The sequence below is a fragment of the Leopardus geoffroyi genome, chromosome B3 (genome assembly GCF_018350155.1).
Source record: "Leopardus geoffroyi isolate Oge1 chromosome B3, O.geoffroyi_Oge1_pat1.0, whole genome shotgun sequence".
Lineage (NCBI taxonomy): Eukaryota > Metazoa > Chordata > Mammalia > Carnivora > Felidae > Leopardus > Leopardus geoffroyi.
The window spans coordinates 17603161-17618638 of NC_059337.1; the positions used below are offsets into that span (position 1 = coordinate 17603161).

The 15478-nt window shown below is 50.1% G+C and overlaps 1 protein-coding gene across 2 annotated transcripts in view; it reads left to right on the forward strand.

The window, feature by feature from the left end:
• The first annotated feature begins 8446 nt into the window (after positions 1 to 8446).
• Positions 8447 to 15478, forward strand: part of SYNM (synemin) — a 28712-nt gene continuing 21680 nt past the window's right edge. Inside the window, exon 1 of one of the 2 annotated variants that reach the window (XM_045448758.1) lies at positions 8447 to 9388. In XM_045448758.1, coding sequence (XP_045304714.1) covers positions 8579 to 9388 — 810 coding nt within the window. In that variant the 5' untranslated portion in view covers positions 8447 to 8578. The remainder of the gene's footprint in view (positions 9389 to 15478) is intronic. The other variant, XM_045448757.1, reaches the window with a different exon arrangement.

The following is a 15478-nucleotide window of genomic DNA, read 5'->3' on the forward strand; positions in this document are numbered from 1 at the left end:
ATAAATAAATAAATAAATAAATAAATAAATAAATAAAGTAAAATGTGAGGGTTAGAGCACCTAGTTGGTTGTTCTCCTGCAGGCAGAAGGCAGATAGAATGGAAGATGAGGCAGAGTACATGAGCTTAAAGGAGGCACTACTTCTGGGAACCCTGGGTTCTCATTCCAGGCACGTCTCCTATGTTGAAGTAAGGGCCCTGATGGGGAAGGAGTGGGACTCAGAGCTTTGGGATGGGGGTACCTGGGTACTGCAGGTAAGAAGCTTGGGCCTCCACCTTACCCCACACCTGCAGAAGTGACCCATTCCCACTGCTGGAATATAGAGCCCCCTCTTGCCTCCTGTAAGAAGATGATGCAGAGGGCACATATGAGGCAGGTGCCTGCCAGAACAATGCTTGCTCTTTAGGGTTGACCGCCACCTTCTTCTTGGCCCCCAGATCTATACCAGGGAGAAATCTGAGCAAACCTGATGGGCCTGCACAGGAAGGTGAGGAGTTCTACCCCCAAGGTGTTACAGGTCCTGGCTGCCAGCAGGGACAAGCTGGGTGCTGGGTCAGGACCAGCTGGAAAGCTGGATCAGGGGAAGTCTATTGGTGTAGGGGCACTCTCCTGTGGCAAGAGCCCTGGGTGACTGTGCCAGTATGCTGCTGGGCTGGCCCACACTAAATAAAGTAGAGATGTCAGGAGGATGGGGGCAGCTTGGGGGAAGGGAACAAAATAGCAAAAGTGGGCTGACACTAGAAACCCACCAGACTGGCCATGTTACTTGGAGGCCATGTGGACATTCCTGTCCTAGACTATGAATCTGGAGTTCTCTCTTGTCCAGCAAGAAAGTGGATGCAGAATTGAATATGAGAGAGGCTAATGTCTGGGAGGAGACAAGAGTCCCGAGCACGGGTTTCGTCTCTGTATTTATTAAGCACTCAAGATCTTACACACGTGGTGAACATGAAGAAAACAAGATCTTATACATGTGGCGAATGTGAAGAAGACAATCAGATAGTAATCATTAACTTGTGTGAGTAAGAAGCAAAGATTCTGGGGGGCAAGTGGTGTTTGTGATCATGGTACATTGGTGCCCGATGAAAAGTAATTTCCTGCAGGTGATATAACAAGTTCCTCATGATCCCGTTACAATATCTTGCTAACTAACCTTGGGCGTTTTTGCCCCATGGTGGTGGCTTTCAGTCCTAAGCTTTTTTCTAACCGATTTATGTAAGTAAAAGAATTCTTGAATTTGTTTTCTCACACATTCCATCTACCAAAGTGACAAAGCACACATGGGTGAGGGACAAGCCATCGTTGGCTGTCTTCTGTAGAAGGATGGACAAACATTAGGAGAGGATTTAGAACTGGCTTCTCTGGTGGGGATGAGCAGTAGTACTCAACCTTTACCATGCATTAAAATCAACCGGAGGGCTTGTCAGAATACAGAGAATTTGAGTCAGGATGTCTGGGTTTGGGGCTAGAGAATGTACATTTCTGGAAAGTTCCTAGGCGATGCTGCTAGTGCTAACCCAGGCACCACTGACATACCGTGGATACAGGCCGAGCGGAGGGCAGGTGGCAGCCTTGTAAGTTTCAGAAGCGTGTTGAGTACAATTACATAGTGAGCCGCAACGTTGGAATGGCAAGCTGGGGTAGGGGAGATGACCTAAGGGATCTACAGAGATGATTCATAGAACACAGTGTTCCTAGGGGAAAGATAAATGGGGCTGCTGACAAGAACATCACTAATAAATACCTAATCAAAACCACCCCTACACTAAGTCATCACCCAATCTTCTTATGATAAGTCATGGCCTAATTTCCAGGCCTGAGTCAGTTCTCAGACCCAGAACCCATCCAGTGAAGAATGTACCTAGCAAACTCCATGGCAACCAAATACAGTTGTGTTCCATTGGGTCTCCCCCCAAGGGATGACAGCCGTTCATACTGGAGAAAGGGGAACACCACTTCTTTCCAAAGTGGTTGAGTACCCAGCTCCAAATTACCATTGATATTCAGGGACCCAAAGCACCCTCATGGCTCTCCTGTTAGAGTAGGGACATACGGTGGTCATGTCATAAACAGAGGCCTGAATCAAGACACAACAGGCTCAGAAGAACAATCTGGGATGGAGTCATACATTTGAGGGTCATTGACATGTTGTTGGTATTTAAAGCCACAAGACTGGATTGGAGACAAAGAGAAGTCTTGCTGAGTGATTGGTGGTTGCCAACAAGGACAGGAGGCATACGCAGGGGCACTGAGGAAAGACAGCAGCCTTCCCAAAGCCTCTGCACTCCCCAGACCCCGAGTCCATGAGGAAACGAGCTGTGTCTCCCTCTGCAAAGTGTCCCCTGGGCCCAGCCCGGCCTCCAACACAGAAAAGGGCCTCCATAACTAGCTTCTGAATAATCTGATCTTGGCCACCACTAATGAACTCCGTGGAAAATGTGTTTTTAAGGGCAGTAATAGCAAACGTGCTGTTCCTCTTTGATGGGAGATACTTCTTTTTTTAGTTCTTAGGATGAAATGTGAGTCTTGTTTCTCTTGGGAAGATTAACCAGGGGAGGTCTCGCTGCCATGTGGGGCCCTTCCCAAGTTCATTTGTAGTGTAAATGACATGACTTTCCAAATTAAGAGAGGGAGGTGATGCAGGTTAAGTTACTGCACATTTTTTTCATATGCCAAATGCTATTTTTGCATCTTTTAAAAAGGCAGCCTATACCCCAATAAACACCTGCTGTGCTCCTATGAAACAGTGAGAAACAAATAATCAGCCTTCTTGAAATAGCCAGAGAGCCACGACAGAGTGGGGAACACTCTGGGCTCCAAGAGGAGTGGCTGGATTCAAATAGTTTTATTTTTTTAATTTTTTAAAATGCTTATTTATTTTTGACAGCGAGAGAGACAGAGCATGAGCGGGGAGGGGCAGAGAGAGAAGGAGACACAGAATCCAAAGCAGGCTCCAGGCTCTGAGCTGTCAGCACAGAGCCTGATGCAGGGCTCGAACTCACAGACCCCGAGATCATGACCTGACCCGAAGTTGGACACTCAACCAACTGAGCCACCCAGGCTCCCTGTCAAATAGTTTTTTTTAAGTGAAGTAGGGCACAAAGACGCTGTGTCCTGATGACTTCATATGCTCTTATTTAGTCCTTGTAGCAGTCCTGTGAGAGAGGAGTTATCCTCACCGTCCAAATGAAGAGACGGAGTCTGGAAGGTTCAAGGATAGTCCATGCCTGCTCACCTGCCCCTTAGCCCCATTCAGCTGTGGACTCTGCTGAGCTGTCATCTGCCTTGACCCTCTGGGTCCTGGGCATGTCTCCCTGGCCTTCCTGACACAGAAACTTCTATGTGATTCCTGGAATGGGGATGACCAATGAGGATGACCCAGGAGGATGACCCATATTTTCTGGGTGTGCACCAGGCAGAGTGAGACAAGCTTCACACAGTATAAGAGGCAGTCTAGGGGGTTGGGTAGGAGGAGTAGGGAGGGCTCTAATCCTGCTACTTTTTACTTGCGTGGCTTTGGGGAAGTTGAATGCTCTGTGGCCCAGTGTCTTCATCATTAGAATAGAGTTGCTCGTACCTACTTCATAGGTTGCTGCGCTGATGATGTGAGTTAATCTGCATAAAGCCCTCAGAACCATACCTGGCATATGGTAAGGGCTGTGCTTGTCCAACCTGGAGGCTCTCCATGTGTTATTTTGTCTGCATTGTTACCTGGATAAGCAAATGGGCTCAGAGAGGTGGTTGTGCCCAAGGTCGTGCTGATAGTAAGGGCCAGGACGCGAAGCAGCTCCGTCTAGTCTATACCACTGTGCCCAGCTCAGATCCACTTCATTTCCCTTGCCCCATGTGGTTCATTTGCTACCTAGCCAAACCTGCAGGGGGCTGGTATGCCTCCCAGACCAGACTTGGGTGTGTAGGAAATAACAACAGATTTGCTTTTTTTAAAGATCACAACCTGATTTCTACTTAGGGCTCCAATTTCCGTCGGGGTGATGAAAACTCAATCTCTATCAGTTCAAGGTTCTATCCTTCCTTGGGGCCACACTAGAATTGTTGAGGACTTATACAATGCCAAGGCACTGAGGTGGGGGCTGTCTGACCTTGTGTCACCTGTCTGTGCTGGCAGCCACCAGCTTTCCACTCCATCCCATAGAGCCTTTGGTCTTCATCCACATAGGTAGAGGCTGGGACAGTGGACCACCATGGACAGTTGAGCAGGTTGTCCACTGCATAAACATACCTGGATGATGGGATAAGAAGGATTGAAATCCAGCCTGTGGTGTGCTTGCTGGGCTGTGGGTGTAGGTGCAGGACCACTTCCATCCTGAGAAAGGGATACCTTTTTCTTTGCACCGAGGAACTACCAACTGGCCAGGCCATGTACTTCTGGCTTTTTCATCTTTTTTCTTTTTTATTAAAAAAATTTAAAAACATTTATTCATTTTTGAGAGACAGAGACACAGAGTGTGAGTGGCAGAGGGGTAGAGAGAGAGGGAGACACAGAATCCAAAGCAGGATCCAGGATCTGAGCTGTCAGCACAGAGCCCAACGTGGGGCTCGAACTCATGAACCATGAGATCACGAACTGAGCTGAGGTCAGATGCTTAACCAACTTAGCCGCCCAGGCGCCCCTCATCTGCCTTCTTCTAATGTTTACAAAAGGCGTCTTCAAGCTGGTGGGGGCTCTGCTGGAGTCATCCCTTCTCTGTCTCAATGGCTCCCTCAGGTCCTCTGCCACTTCCGGGTGGTGCTCTGGCTCCTGGCCTCACTCACGTGGGGGGTGGGCTCCTGTGAAAGGCTTTCCGGGTCATGGCTGCAGCCTGTCCCCTCAGGCCTGCCATCCCCAGCAAGGGTGCACCTGGGGAATTGGGCACAAGGCCCCTGCTCTTGGAGCTCACAATATAGCTGGGTTTTGCTGTCTCCCTGGGACGCTGCCCAGAAGGGGTACAAGGTTCCCCTCTGTAGAAGCTCTCTAGAAATTACTGTGCTTTCCTGACTCCCCTCCATCTCTCCTCCCCATCCTCGCCTTAAGGGATCTTTTCTTGTCCCCTGGGAACCCCAACTGTCCTCAGCGTCCTCCTCTTCCATCTCAGGATTTCCTCCCTGGCTTTTACCTAGTCAGGTGTCTTCTTCAAGCCTTTAAAACTTGCCAGGAAAGGGCACCTCGGTGGCTCAGTTGGTTAAGGGTCCCACTCTTGGTTTCGGCTCAGGTCATGATCTCACATTCATGGGTTCAAGCCTTGCCAGCGTAGAGCCGGCTTGGGATTCTCTCTCTCCATCTGTCTCTCTGCCCCTCCCCTACTCTTGCAAGGTCACTTTCTCTCTCTCAAAATAAAATAAATAAACTTAAAAAATAAAACGTGCCATGAAAACATTTCTGTTTTGGCTTTCTGCCTCCCCGCAAGCAATGGAATGGGGGTGGGACGAACCATTTGAGGGAAATTCATTAATGTCCCTTCCCCAATTGTCCCCCCAAGCTTGGGAGGCCCATGGGTCCTGGGGCATACTGTTCCATGTCCTCCAAGTAGAGAAAAGACCTGCTATTCCCATTCCCCAAGCCCTATGCAAGCCCCCCTGTTTCTAAGGCTCTCCATGAAACTCTGCACTCTGCTTCCCGTCCACAGCACCTCTCACGGAGACTGGAGGAGGGGACCTTTGCCTGAAGGGGCCCTGGAGCCCCTTTCTGAGTTCTCCATCCTCACGCAGCGCCCCCTATCGGGAGACTTGGAAAATTCCCGCTCTCCTTGAAGGCGCCCTGGGAACTAGAATTTTGTTTCTTCTTTTCTTTTTTAAAGTTTGTTTGCTTGTTTATTGAGAGAGAGAGAGAGAGCAAGAGAGGGAAGGCAGAGAGAAGGAGAGACAGAATCCTAAGCAGGCTCCACGTCATCAGTGCACAGCTCCATGCGGGGCTCAAACTCACAAACTGCGGAGATCATGACCTGAGCCAGGATCAAGAGTCCGGCGCTCAACCAACTGGGCCACTCAGGCGCCCCAGAATTTTATTTTTCACAATGGCTGTGTTTAACAACTGGCTCACAAAATTCCTGAAAATTTAACAATTGGCTCTCACAAGCGGGTAGCAGCTGTCCCCAGCACACCACTGCCAAGCCCCGGTGACTCCAGGTTCCGCAATGGGAGGCACCAGCAGGAGATGGGAACGCAGGAAGAGAGGTTTGGGTTTTTCTTCACCTGCTCCCTCCTGGGATGCATTCAGCTCCTGCTCCTCTAGGGGGCCCCCTTCCGGAGCTCCGGGCTCCTCCAGGCTCAGCCAACACTTTCATCTCCTTCTGTCCCTTGGGCGCTAAGGGCTTCTTGGCTTCTAGCTCTTGCTAATTCTGATACTTCTGCATCCCATCCACCCCTTTGTAGTCTCATTACATCCCATTAGCCATTCCCTTCCCTTTGAATATGCTCCTCTGTTTCCTGGCCGGACCCTGCCTGCTCAGGTCTGCTCCTGTGGTCACAACTTCCGATACTTCTGTTCCCAAATTTAGGAACTGTGTGTCCTCAGGCAAGTCTCTCAACTTCTCTGAGCTACAGTTTTGTGAGAATTTAGTGTGATGCATCAGGACATTATTTTGAGAGATTAACCAGTGGTACTTTTTCTTTTCTCTTGCTATTTCCTGGTGCCCTATGACTCCTTCCCAAACTGGGCTGCTGTACCCAATAGCAGCCATTTCTCAAGGACAGGATTTAGAGCAGAAGTAGGGAGAAAGTTTTGACTTTCAAAATGCAAGACCCTGAAGGGCATCGGGGCAAGGAAAACCTAATGAGTAAGGAGCAAAACATCAAGACCCACCAGTCCCTGAGAAGGTCTCCTACCCTGCCTGGCCAGGAGACGTGGGCCAGCAGAAACCCTGGTATCCTGGCAAGTTGAAGAATTGAAAATATATGGCTGTCTGCTGAGTTCAGGCAACTGTGCGAGCCACCCCGCAGTGTCCTCGTGTCCCAGTGTGGTCCAGGAAAGATGCTCATACTGATGAGATCCCCAGACAGGTCTGGGCAATGACATCATAGCAGCTGTGTGGCCTGACAAGCAAAGGAGAAGTGTGATGTGCACCTGGGTGAAAGAGAGAAGGATGAACAATGATAGCATGGGTCCAGAGTCCCCGCCCCATGTCTTGGCCCTCCCTTCTCCCTCAACTTAGCCTTGGCAGAAAGCGGGGGGATTCTAAATTGAAAGATATTCACTTCTACCTGGGGAAGGGGGTCTGTGATATGGGTGCTCTAGAAAAGCAAAGAGCCACTTCAGCCCCATTTGTGGAGACTCATGCCTGTCACAAGGAGAGCCCTGGAAGGTGTCTCAAGGGACTGTCCCTGGACCAATGTGCTGACTAACCCACCTTTCCATGTCATCTGCAAAATATATCCAGCCAGTGGATGACTCTCCAGGCCTCCCCTAAGCACTTCTGTCCCCACCAGTCGAGGGCTACTCCAACCAAAGGCCAGCTGTGTTTGTTCCTGTGCCCCTCAAAACCACTTGTACTGGCTATTGTCGTTTGTAACTTGAATAAGTGTCATGAAAGCTAATGACACACAAGTGTGCAAAAGAGAGCTGTGGTTTCGGTGACAATTAAATTGAGGTGCGATGTTAGAAAAAAGGCAGCTGTCACATTAGGCGTAGCAGTGACAACTGTATAAAGTTTGGGAAGATAGGAAGTGTCTAGGAAAATTCTGCACTCGGAGAACTTCAAAATCTCTTTACGTTCTCACTCCAAAAGAATGAAAATGATATCGGAAAGCGGAGACTATGTCCTTTATGGGTAATTTGTATAAGAAGAATGTGAAACTCTAGTCAGCCCATATCAAAAGAAAAATTTTGGCTGTATGTACATCGAAACACTGGCAAATGAATATGCATTTATGTTCAAGTTAAAATAGAATATTTAATGCACATCTATGTATGTGTAAGTAAATGTGCATATATTAGATTTATAGAGGTATATGTTTTAAATTTTGGTATATTTAATTTTTATTAAATTTATTTTATTATATTTAAATTTTATTAAATGTTTTAAAATAATGTTTTTTTGTTTTTTTGTTTTTTTGTTTTTACATAGAAAAATAGAAAGGCTCCGATTTCCAGTACTGGGGATGAGAAGTCTCCTGTAAGCGACCAGTTCTATCTCACTTAGTGGAGACTTCTATATCCTTCCATGGACTCCAGGACCCTCGGGTGCTCTAGGTGCGCGTGTCGGGGCAGCAACAGGGACCTCTCTCCGGCATCCCTTCTCCGATCCCTGCCCGGCGAGCGAGCCACCGCCCGCTTTTAAGTGACTGTGGACGACGAGGACTCCTGGCCACCCGGTCCCTGGGCCGGGCGGCCGCGTGGCGCCGCTGTTATTCCGGCAGGGGGCGCCATCTGGCCGCAGTGGTCTCGCCGGGCCGCGCTCTGATTGGCTGGTGGCCGTGGTCCGCGCCCGCTCCCGCCCGCCCCGTCCGCTAAGTGCCCGGGCGCGCCGGCTCCGGCCCCAGTCTGCGGGCCTCCCGGGCAGCGGCGGGGCCGGAGCGGCGCGGAGGAGGGGACAAGACCAGGGCAGGAGGGAACCGGCCGGCAGAGCCCCGTACGCCCAGCAAGATGCTGTCTTGGCGGCTTCACACGGGCCCCGAGAAGGCCGAGCTGCAAGAGCTCAACGCCCGGCTCTACGACTATGTGTGCCGCGTGCGGGAGCTGGAGCGCGAAAACCTGCTCCTGGAGGAGGAGCTGCGCGGCCGGCTCGGGCAGGAGGGCCTGTGGGCCGAGGGGCAGGCCCGCTTCGCCGAGGAGGCGCGCGGCTTGCGGCAGCAGCTAGACGAGCTGAGCTGGGCCACGACTCTGGCCGAGGGCGAGCGCGACGCGCTGCGGCGCGAGCTGTGGGAGCTGCAGCGGCTGGGCGAGGAGGAGCGCGCCGCCCGCGGCCGCCTGGACGCCGAGCTGGGCGCGCAGCGGCGCGAGCTGCAGGAGGCTCTGGGCGCGCGCGCTGCCCTCGAGGCGCTGCTGGGCCGGCTGCAGGCCGAGCGCCGGGGCCTGGAAGCGGCCCACGAGCGCGACGTGCGGGAGCTGCGCGAGCGCGCCGCCCGCCTGACCATGAGCTACCGCGCCCGCGCCGCCGGCCCCGCCGCGTCCCCGCCGCGCCTGCGGGAGGTGCACGACAGCTACGCGCTATTGGTGGCCGAGTCGTGGCGGGAGACCGTGCAGCTGTACGAGGACGAGGTGCGCGAGCTGGAAGAGGCGCTGCGGCGCGGCCAGGAGAGCCGGCGCGAGGCCGAGGAGGAGACGCGGCAGTGCGCGCAGGAGGCGGAGGCGCTGCGGCGCGAGGCGCTCGAGTTGGAGCAGCTGCGCGCGCTGCTGGAGGAAGAGCTGCTGCGGCTGCGGGAGTCGTACGAGCTGCAGGCGGAGGAGCGGCAGGTCCGTGCGCCGGGACCGCCCCACCCCGGACTCTGTGGGTGGTGAGGGAAGGGGAGCGGCGGGGCTCCCCGCACCCGCTGCGTGCGCCCTGGGCGTGGCGTCGCCGACGGGTGGGGCCGGTCCAGAGGTGCCCGAACGGCCCCGGGAGCTGGGCGCGGAAGGGGGACCTCGGGGGTCCCGGCGTCTCACCAGCCGCAGGAGAGGAGCGCTGTGTGTGGGACAGCCGGCTAGTGCTAATGTGGCGGGGCCGTCCGTGCCGTCTAGATAGGTTGTCAGTTTCTTTAGCTCTTGACATGAGGGGGGGCATCCCGACAAAAGACCCAGTCAGCTCCAGGTTTTCTTTCGATTTCCTGTGCTTCGTGCACCTGATTTACACAAAAGTGAGCCAAGAAACCCCTCCCTCTGACTTCCACAAGTGGCCGCAGAGGTGACAGCTCATTCCTTCTCGGATAGGTCTCAGCGCCGGGAGGTTTCTTAGGCACAGTCAAGCCCTTACCGGGCGCCATTCAAAATGACAGCCCCTTAGCCGTAGGGCACCCTTGGGAGAAAACTTAAATTGTTCCTAAAACGGCTTCTGTTTTGCCAGAGTGATTTCCCTGGAGAGGCAGCTGGATTGGCTCTCTGGGCCACTCGCCCTGTTTGTTCTTGGGAGGGGCAGGAACCTCCATGCAGAAAGGAGCTTAAATCAGAGATGTTTTTCCCACAGCACAAGCGGGCCATCAGATTGCTGGGTAGTGTAAGGGTTGTGGAAACGTGCTGGTCCCTGTGGCAGGATGTTATTACAAGTGCAGGGTAATATCAACAGTTACTATTTCGGAGAGGCAAAGCCCAAACCTCTGACACTGATCGGGTGACACCTGTGACTGATTATTGTGTGTCCATCCAGTCCAGCACTGGGGTTGGCCCTGGTCCTGCCTCGTCTAGGCCAGAATTGAAAATACTCCCAAATCGTATTATCCTTAGTTCTCAGGACGGCAGTTGACAATAACATCCACAGAAATTCAGAAATATTTTAAGGGGATAATTTGGGGTTGAAGATTTGGGTAGAGTGATTTTGTGCCCCCCCTTTTTTTAAAGTTAAAAGTAAATGAAACATGATGGTTGTGGCATAGAGGACCATGGTGATGTGACAGGTGTCCATAGTCAGCAAATATCTATTGGCTGCTCGCTCCTAGGTCCTCAGCACTGCGGTGGGGTTTCAGTAGTCAAAGAGCTGGCGCCTAGATGGGAAATCCTGTAAAGCAATACAGTGCTAAATTGTTTGGAATTTATAGTATTTTAAAAAATGTTTATTTATTTTTGAGAGAGAGAGAGCTGGCTGGGGAGGGTCAGAGGGAGACAGAGGATCCAAAACAGGCTCCACGTTGACAGCAGAGAGTCTGAGCTGGGGCTTGAACTCACAAACCATGAGATCATGACCTGATCCTGAGCCGAAGTCGGCCGCTTAACTGACTGAGCCACCCAGACGCCCCTAAATCGCCTGGAACTTAATCTTTTAGGATGTGGGTCTGGTTGAGCCTCCGCCTCATAATTGTCAAAAGCATTCTCCTGGGGTTGTCGGTGGAGCAAAGATAGGGACTGGCTGAAGTTTGTGCTGATTTCCAGAGCTTTCTCTAGACTCCAGAGTGCTTCCCTCTCCAGTGATGACAGCCAGAGATGCTAGTTCCACGGGGCCCCATGCACTGCGTTGTGTGTAAGTTAAAAGTATCTTAGTAGGCTTTCATGGAGCTTTTAACCAAAAGGAAGTGCCAGCCCAACTTCCTGTCCACTGAGCCCCTTTTCAGGGAATCTCTGCTCCCACCTCAAGGGCCCGGGCTGCACTGGCACTTTTAGAAACTGCTTCTTTGAGGTGTATCGTGTGGGCCAAATCCTCACCATTTACTGTAGTCGTAGCTCACTTGGCCCATTCTGGACATTGAAGCTCTGGTAACAGGGTTCTTTTTTAGCCCAGGACCCTTTTGCCCGTAAATAAATCTTAGTGCAGCCTCAGATAGGAGCAGATAAAAACGGAGCTCTTCCGACTGTGCAGAAGTGGGGACTTGGGATGCACAGTTGGAATCACTGTCCCGCTCTTCCATGCAGAGACCGGGGCCCAGCGAGGATGTGCCTTCCCTGGGGTCACACCTGGCGGGGGCTAGGACCCCACACTCAATCTGTCCGGGTGATACCTCTCTTGTTGGAGTTTACTTCTTTGCCTTAAAAGTAGAGAGCAAGGAATGTCAATGGGGCTTGGATTGTTTTCACTTCCAGTGTGTGTAGATTTCATTCCTTCCCTATCCCTATTCCGAATCTTTCCCCTGTTAGCTTAAAGCAGCCAGATTTCAAACTGCATTTCCAAAGATTCAACACCAACCATTAGAGTATTTTTTTTTAAGAGTGTAAAGATACCAGGCATTTGTTAAAGAGTAAGTATCAGTGGTTTAAGCCCAAGCCCTTGATATCTTCAGATTCTATAGATGCTCTGGGGACCCTGAAAATGCAATTAAAACCCGATTTAGCTAATATAGTGTAGTACATGTTTCATCACTAAGAGTTAGCCTTTATCAAGCGCTTCTTTTGCGTCAGGTACCACAGGGACCGGGCTTTTCCCACAAATTCACTCTTAGTCCTCACCCCGATCTTATGAGGTAGATACTAAAATCAGCCCCATTTTACAGATGATGAACTGAGGCACAGGTGATGAATTAGGTCCACCTAGTTTGTAAGTGGCTAACACTTTTCTCACAAATTCACTCTTTGAACTCACCGGGACCGGGCTTTTCCCACAAATTCACTCTTAGTCCTCACCCCGATCTTATGAGGTGGATACTAAAATTAACCCCATTTTACAGATGATGAACTGAGGCACAGATGATGAATTAGGTCCACCTAGTTTGTAAGTGGCTAAGCCAGGGTTCTATTCAGGTGCCAGCATCTGAGCAACTAACCACTAAGCCACATCTTTGTTCCCATCCAAGATAAACATTTAACCGGTATTCTCTAACTCAGGGCTAGCCCAGTGGTGCCCAGTTAATCTGAAACTCCTAAAATTCTTTCTGACCCTTCCAGCTGGCTGTTGTTAGGATACTTTTCCTGTCAAATATGTTTCATTTGGCTTTTGTGTTCCATGTGGTTTAATGGGGCCCCTCCCCTACCCCTCCTGGAGGCAGGAGCTCCTGCTCAGCGCCCAGAGAGTCTTCCTGGCTCTGGGCCTCCTGTGCAGCCCAGGAGAACGAGATGCTAGCCAGGACTCTCTTTCTGCGAAAAGTGGTTTTTCCCCTAAGGCCTACATATTAGGCCTTCTCTCTGTTAGGCCTCTCCGTCAGAGTTGCCAGAGAGAAGTTTGCTGAACTAGACATCCAAGTCCCCAGCATTTTATACTCACTTAAAGCCTGAGTAACACACCCTGTCTCCCAGTTTGCAGGAAGGATCTTTGGACAAAAACTTAAGACATTTGTGGTTTATGCCAGCCTTACCCTATAAAGACTGAGATTTTTGCTTGCAAAACTGAGCTCTTCGCCTTTGGGGCTAACTATAAAAGGCTTCCAAGTCCCCAAAATGTGACTGAATGAGACCTTTCTTTCGATTAGAATAGGAATGGGTTAGCCACCCTGCCTGGGCCTGAATTCTGGCTCTACCACTAACTGTGTCTCCGTTTCCCCATTTGTAAAAAAGGGATCATAAAATCCAATTCACTCATTCATCTGAGGGCTATTGAGCACATAATGTGCCAAGCAAGCTTGGTTCTTAAGTACCAGGGATATACTGGTATGTATATCCATATCAGGACAGAGAAAGTCCCTTGACTTCACAGGTCTTGAGGTGGAAGCTGCTCAGTGTTCAGGAGGCGGGCCTGGCTGGGGCAGAGGAAGCAAGGGGAGCGTGCCCTGTGTAGGACTTGGGCTTTTGCCCTGAGCTGCATGAGGAGCCACTGGATGGCTCTGAGCAGAGGGCAGTGGTGGTCTGACTGTGTCTGAGTGGAACTGCTCTGGCTGCTGTATAGAACGTAGACCGTGTGGGGCAAGAGTGGGAGCAGAGCAAACTTTTTAGGAGACTGCAATAATAATCAAGGCCGGAGGCACTGGATGCTTGGACCAGAGGCAGGGGTGGGGTGCTGAGAGGGAGCTGCCCTCCAGAGTTGAAGCAGACAGGGTCTGCGGATGGATTGGATGGCAGTGGAAGAGAGGTACAGAAATCCCAGTTGATGCCAGTGCTTGTGGCCTGAATAACCGAAAAAAGGGAGCCCTCTTTGCTAGAGGGGGTTGGGGCAGGTGATTTGGCGGATCTGGGTGGGAGATCAGAGTTCACTCTGGATGCCTCTTAGATACCCACCTGGTATTGTAGCATAAAATTATGCGCCTGGAGTTGAGGGTATTGTCTGGACTAGAGCTATAAACACTTAGGATTCAATTAACGCTTGTTATTATGAATACATGCAGGTTTGGGGTCTAAAACAGGTTATCGTGGTATTTAAATCCCTCCAGCTCTAACACTCAAGATCCTGAGTGACTGTGACATTTGCAAGCTCTTCCTATTTTGTTTGTGTGACTTGCTCAGCAAAGAGCGGCTTTGCTGTGGGTAAGAGAACGATTTCTCTGGACACTGTCAGCAGCACGCTTTCCCTGATGCAGAGCTACATTTCATCATCTGTTGTGATGCCATCCAAAAGTTCCCTAAATAGTAACTAAAAAAGGTGACCTCTCTCCCCAGCTTTTATAACATTAGGCGGATATGCTTTCGCTTGGTTACTTAGGATCAGCGTGCTGTATCTCATACTCCAGTGCATCTGGCCTGGCCTGGCCCACGGTTTGAAAACCTCTGGCAAGGTAGAAACCAGGTCTGAAGCTTTCTTCAACCAGTAGGATCGGTTACAATTTCTGTGGAGACTGTTAGGAGCCAATAATAAGTCTTAACGTTCCTGCTCCCAAAAGTCAAGTAATTTTCCTTTGACAGTTTAGGAAGGGTTGAATCACATGGAAATACGGTGGGAACTATATTTTTTAACTTACACCCAGTTTGATTTTCTTCCTCGTATTTTGTGGGGGTGCAGAACCATTCTAGAGTGCCCTCTGGGGAGAGAGAGAATCTTTGGGCATACCTCTTTGGCCTGGCTGGGGGGTTCTGACCTCCTCAGGACGTTTGTGGTTGGAGAATCGAGTGCACGTAATATTTTTTTTTCTAAGCGAGTTCACAATAATTGAAGTTCTCTATAAAGAATACATTACTACAGGGGCGCCTGGGTGGCGCAGTCGGTTAAGCGTCCGACTTCAGCCAGATCACTATCTCGCGGTCCGTGAGTTCGAGCCCCGCGTCAGGCTCTGGGCTGATGGCTCAGAGCCTGGAGCCTGTTTCGGATTCTGTGTCTCCCTCTCTCTCTGCCCCTCCCCCGTTCATGCTCTGTCTCTCTCTGTCCCAAAAATAAATAAACGTTGAAAAAAAAAAAAAAAAGAATACATTACTACAGATTCTCAAATTTTGAGATTTAGGTTGAATTTCATGTAGTAGGAAGGAGTAATGGCTGTATGTTTATAGCATATTTTAACTCTTAACTTATACCTGGGATTATACTCCCTCTAACATGGGAGAACAGAGGATCTTAACACCAAGACTTAACTATAGATGGAGGAATATCCTGGCTAAATTCTGGCAACCTTGTCACTTAAATCCAGACTGGCCAATGGTCTGCTTAGGTGAAGGTCTGTATCTACTTACATGCCAGTTTTCCAGGAGATTAACAGAGATCTACTCTGGGATACTTGCTAGTTCTTAAACTTACTTCTTTGCTTTAAAAGCTAAATAGTTTCAGTTTTTTGTTTTTAAGCACCCTTTATATACCAGGAGAATCTAATAATCATTCGCCTAGCTAGAATTCTTTGGGAGGCAGAATTATTTTCCTGAAGATTGTGCATTGTTAAAATGGTTTTAAACATTTTAGTTCATTCTTTGGTTTTATTTACATATTAGTTTATTCTTTGGTTTTATTTACATATTAATTGTGGACCTTTAGCATATCACCTTTCTTAGTTCATTCTTTGGTTTTATTTACATATTAATTGTGGACCTTTAGCATATCACCAGGTGCCTTTGCTGGAGGGATTACATGGGGAATGG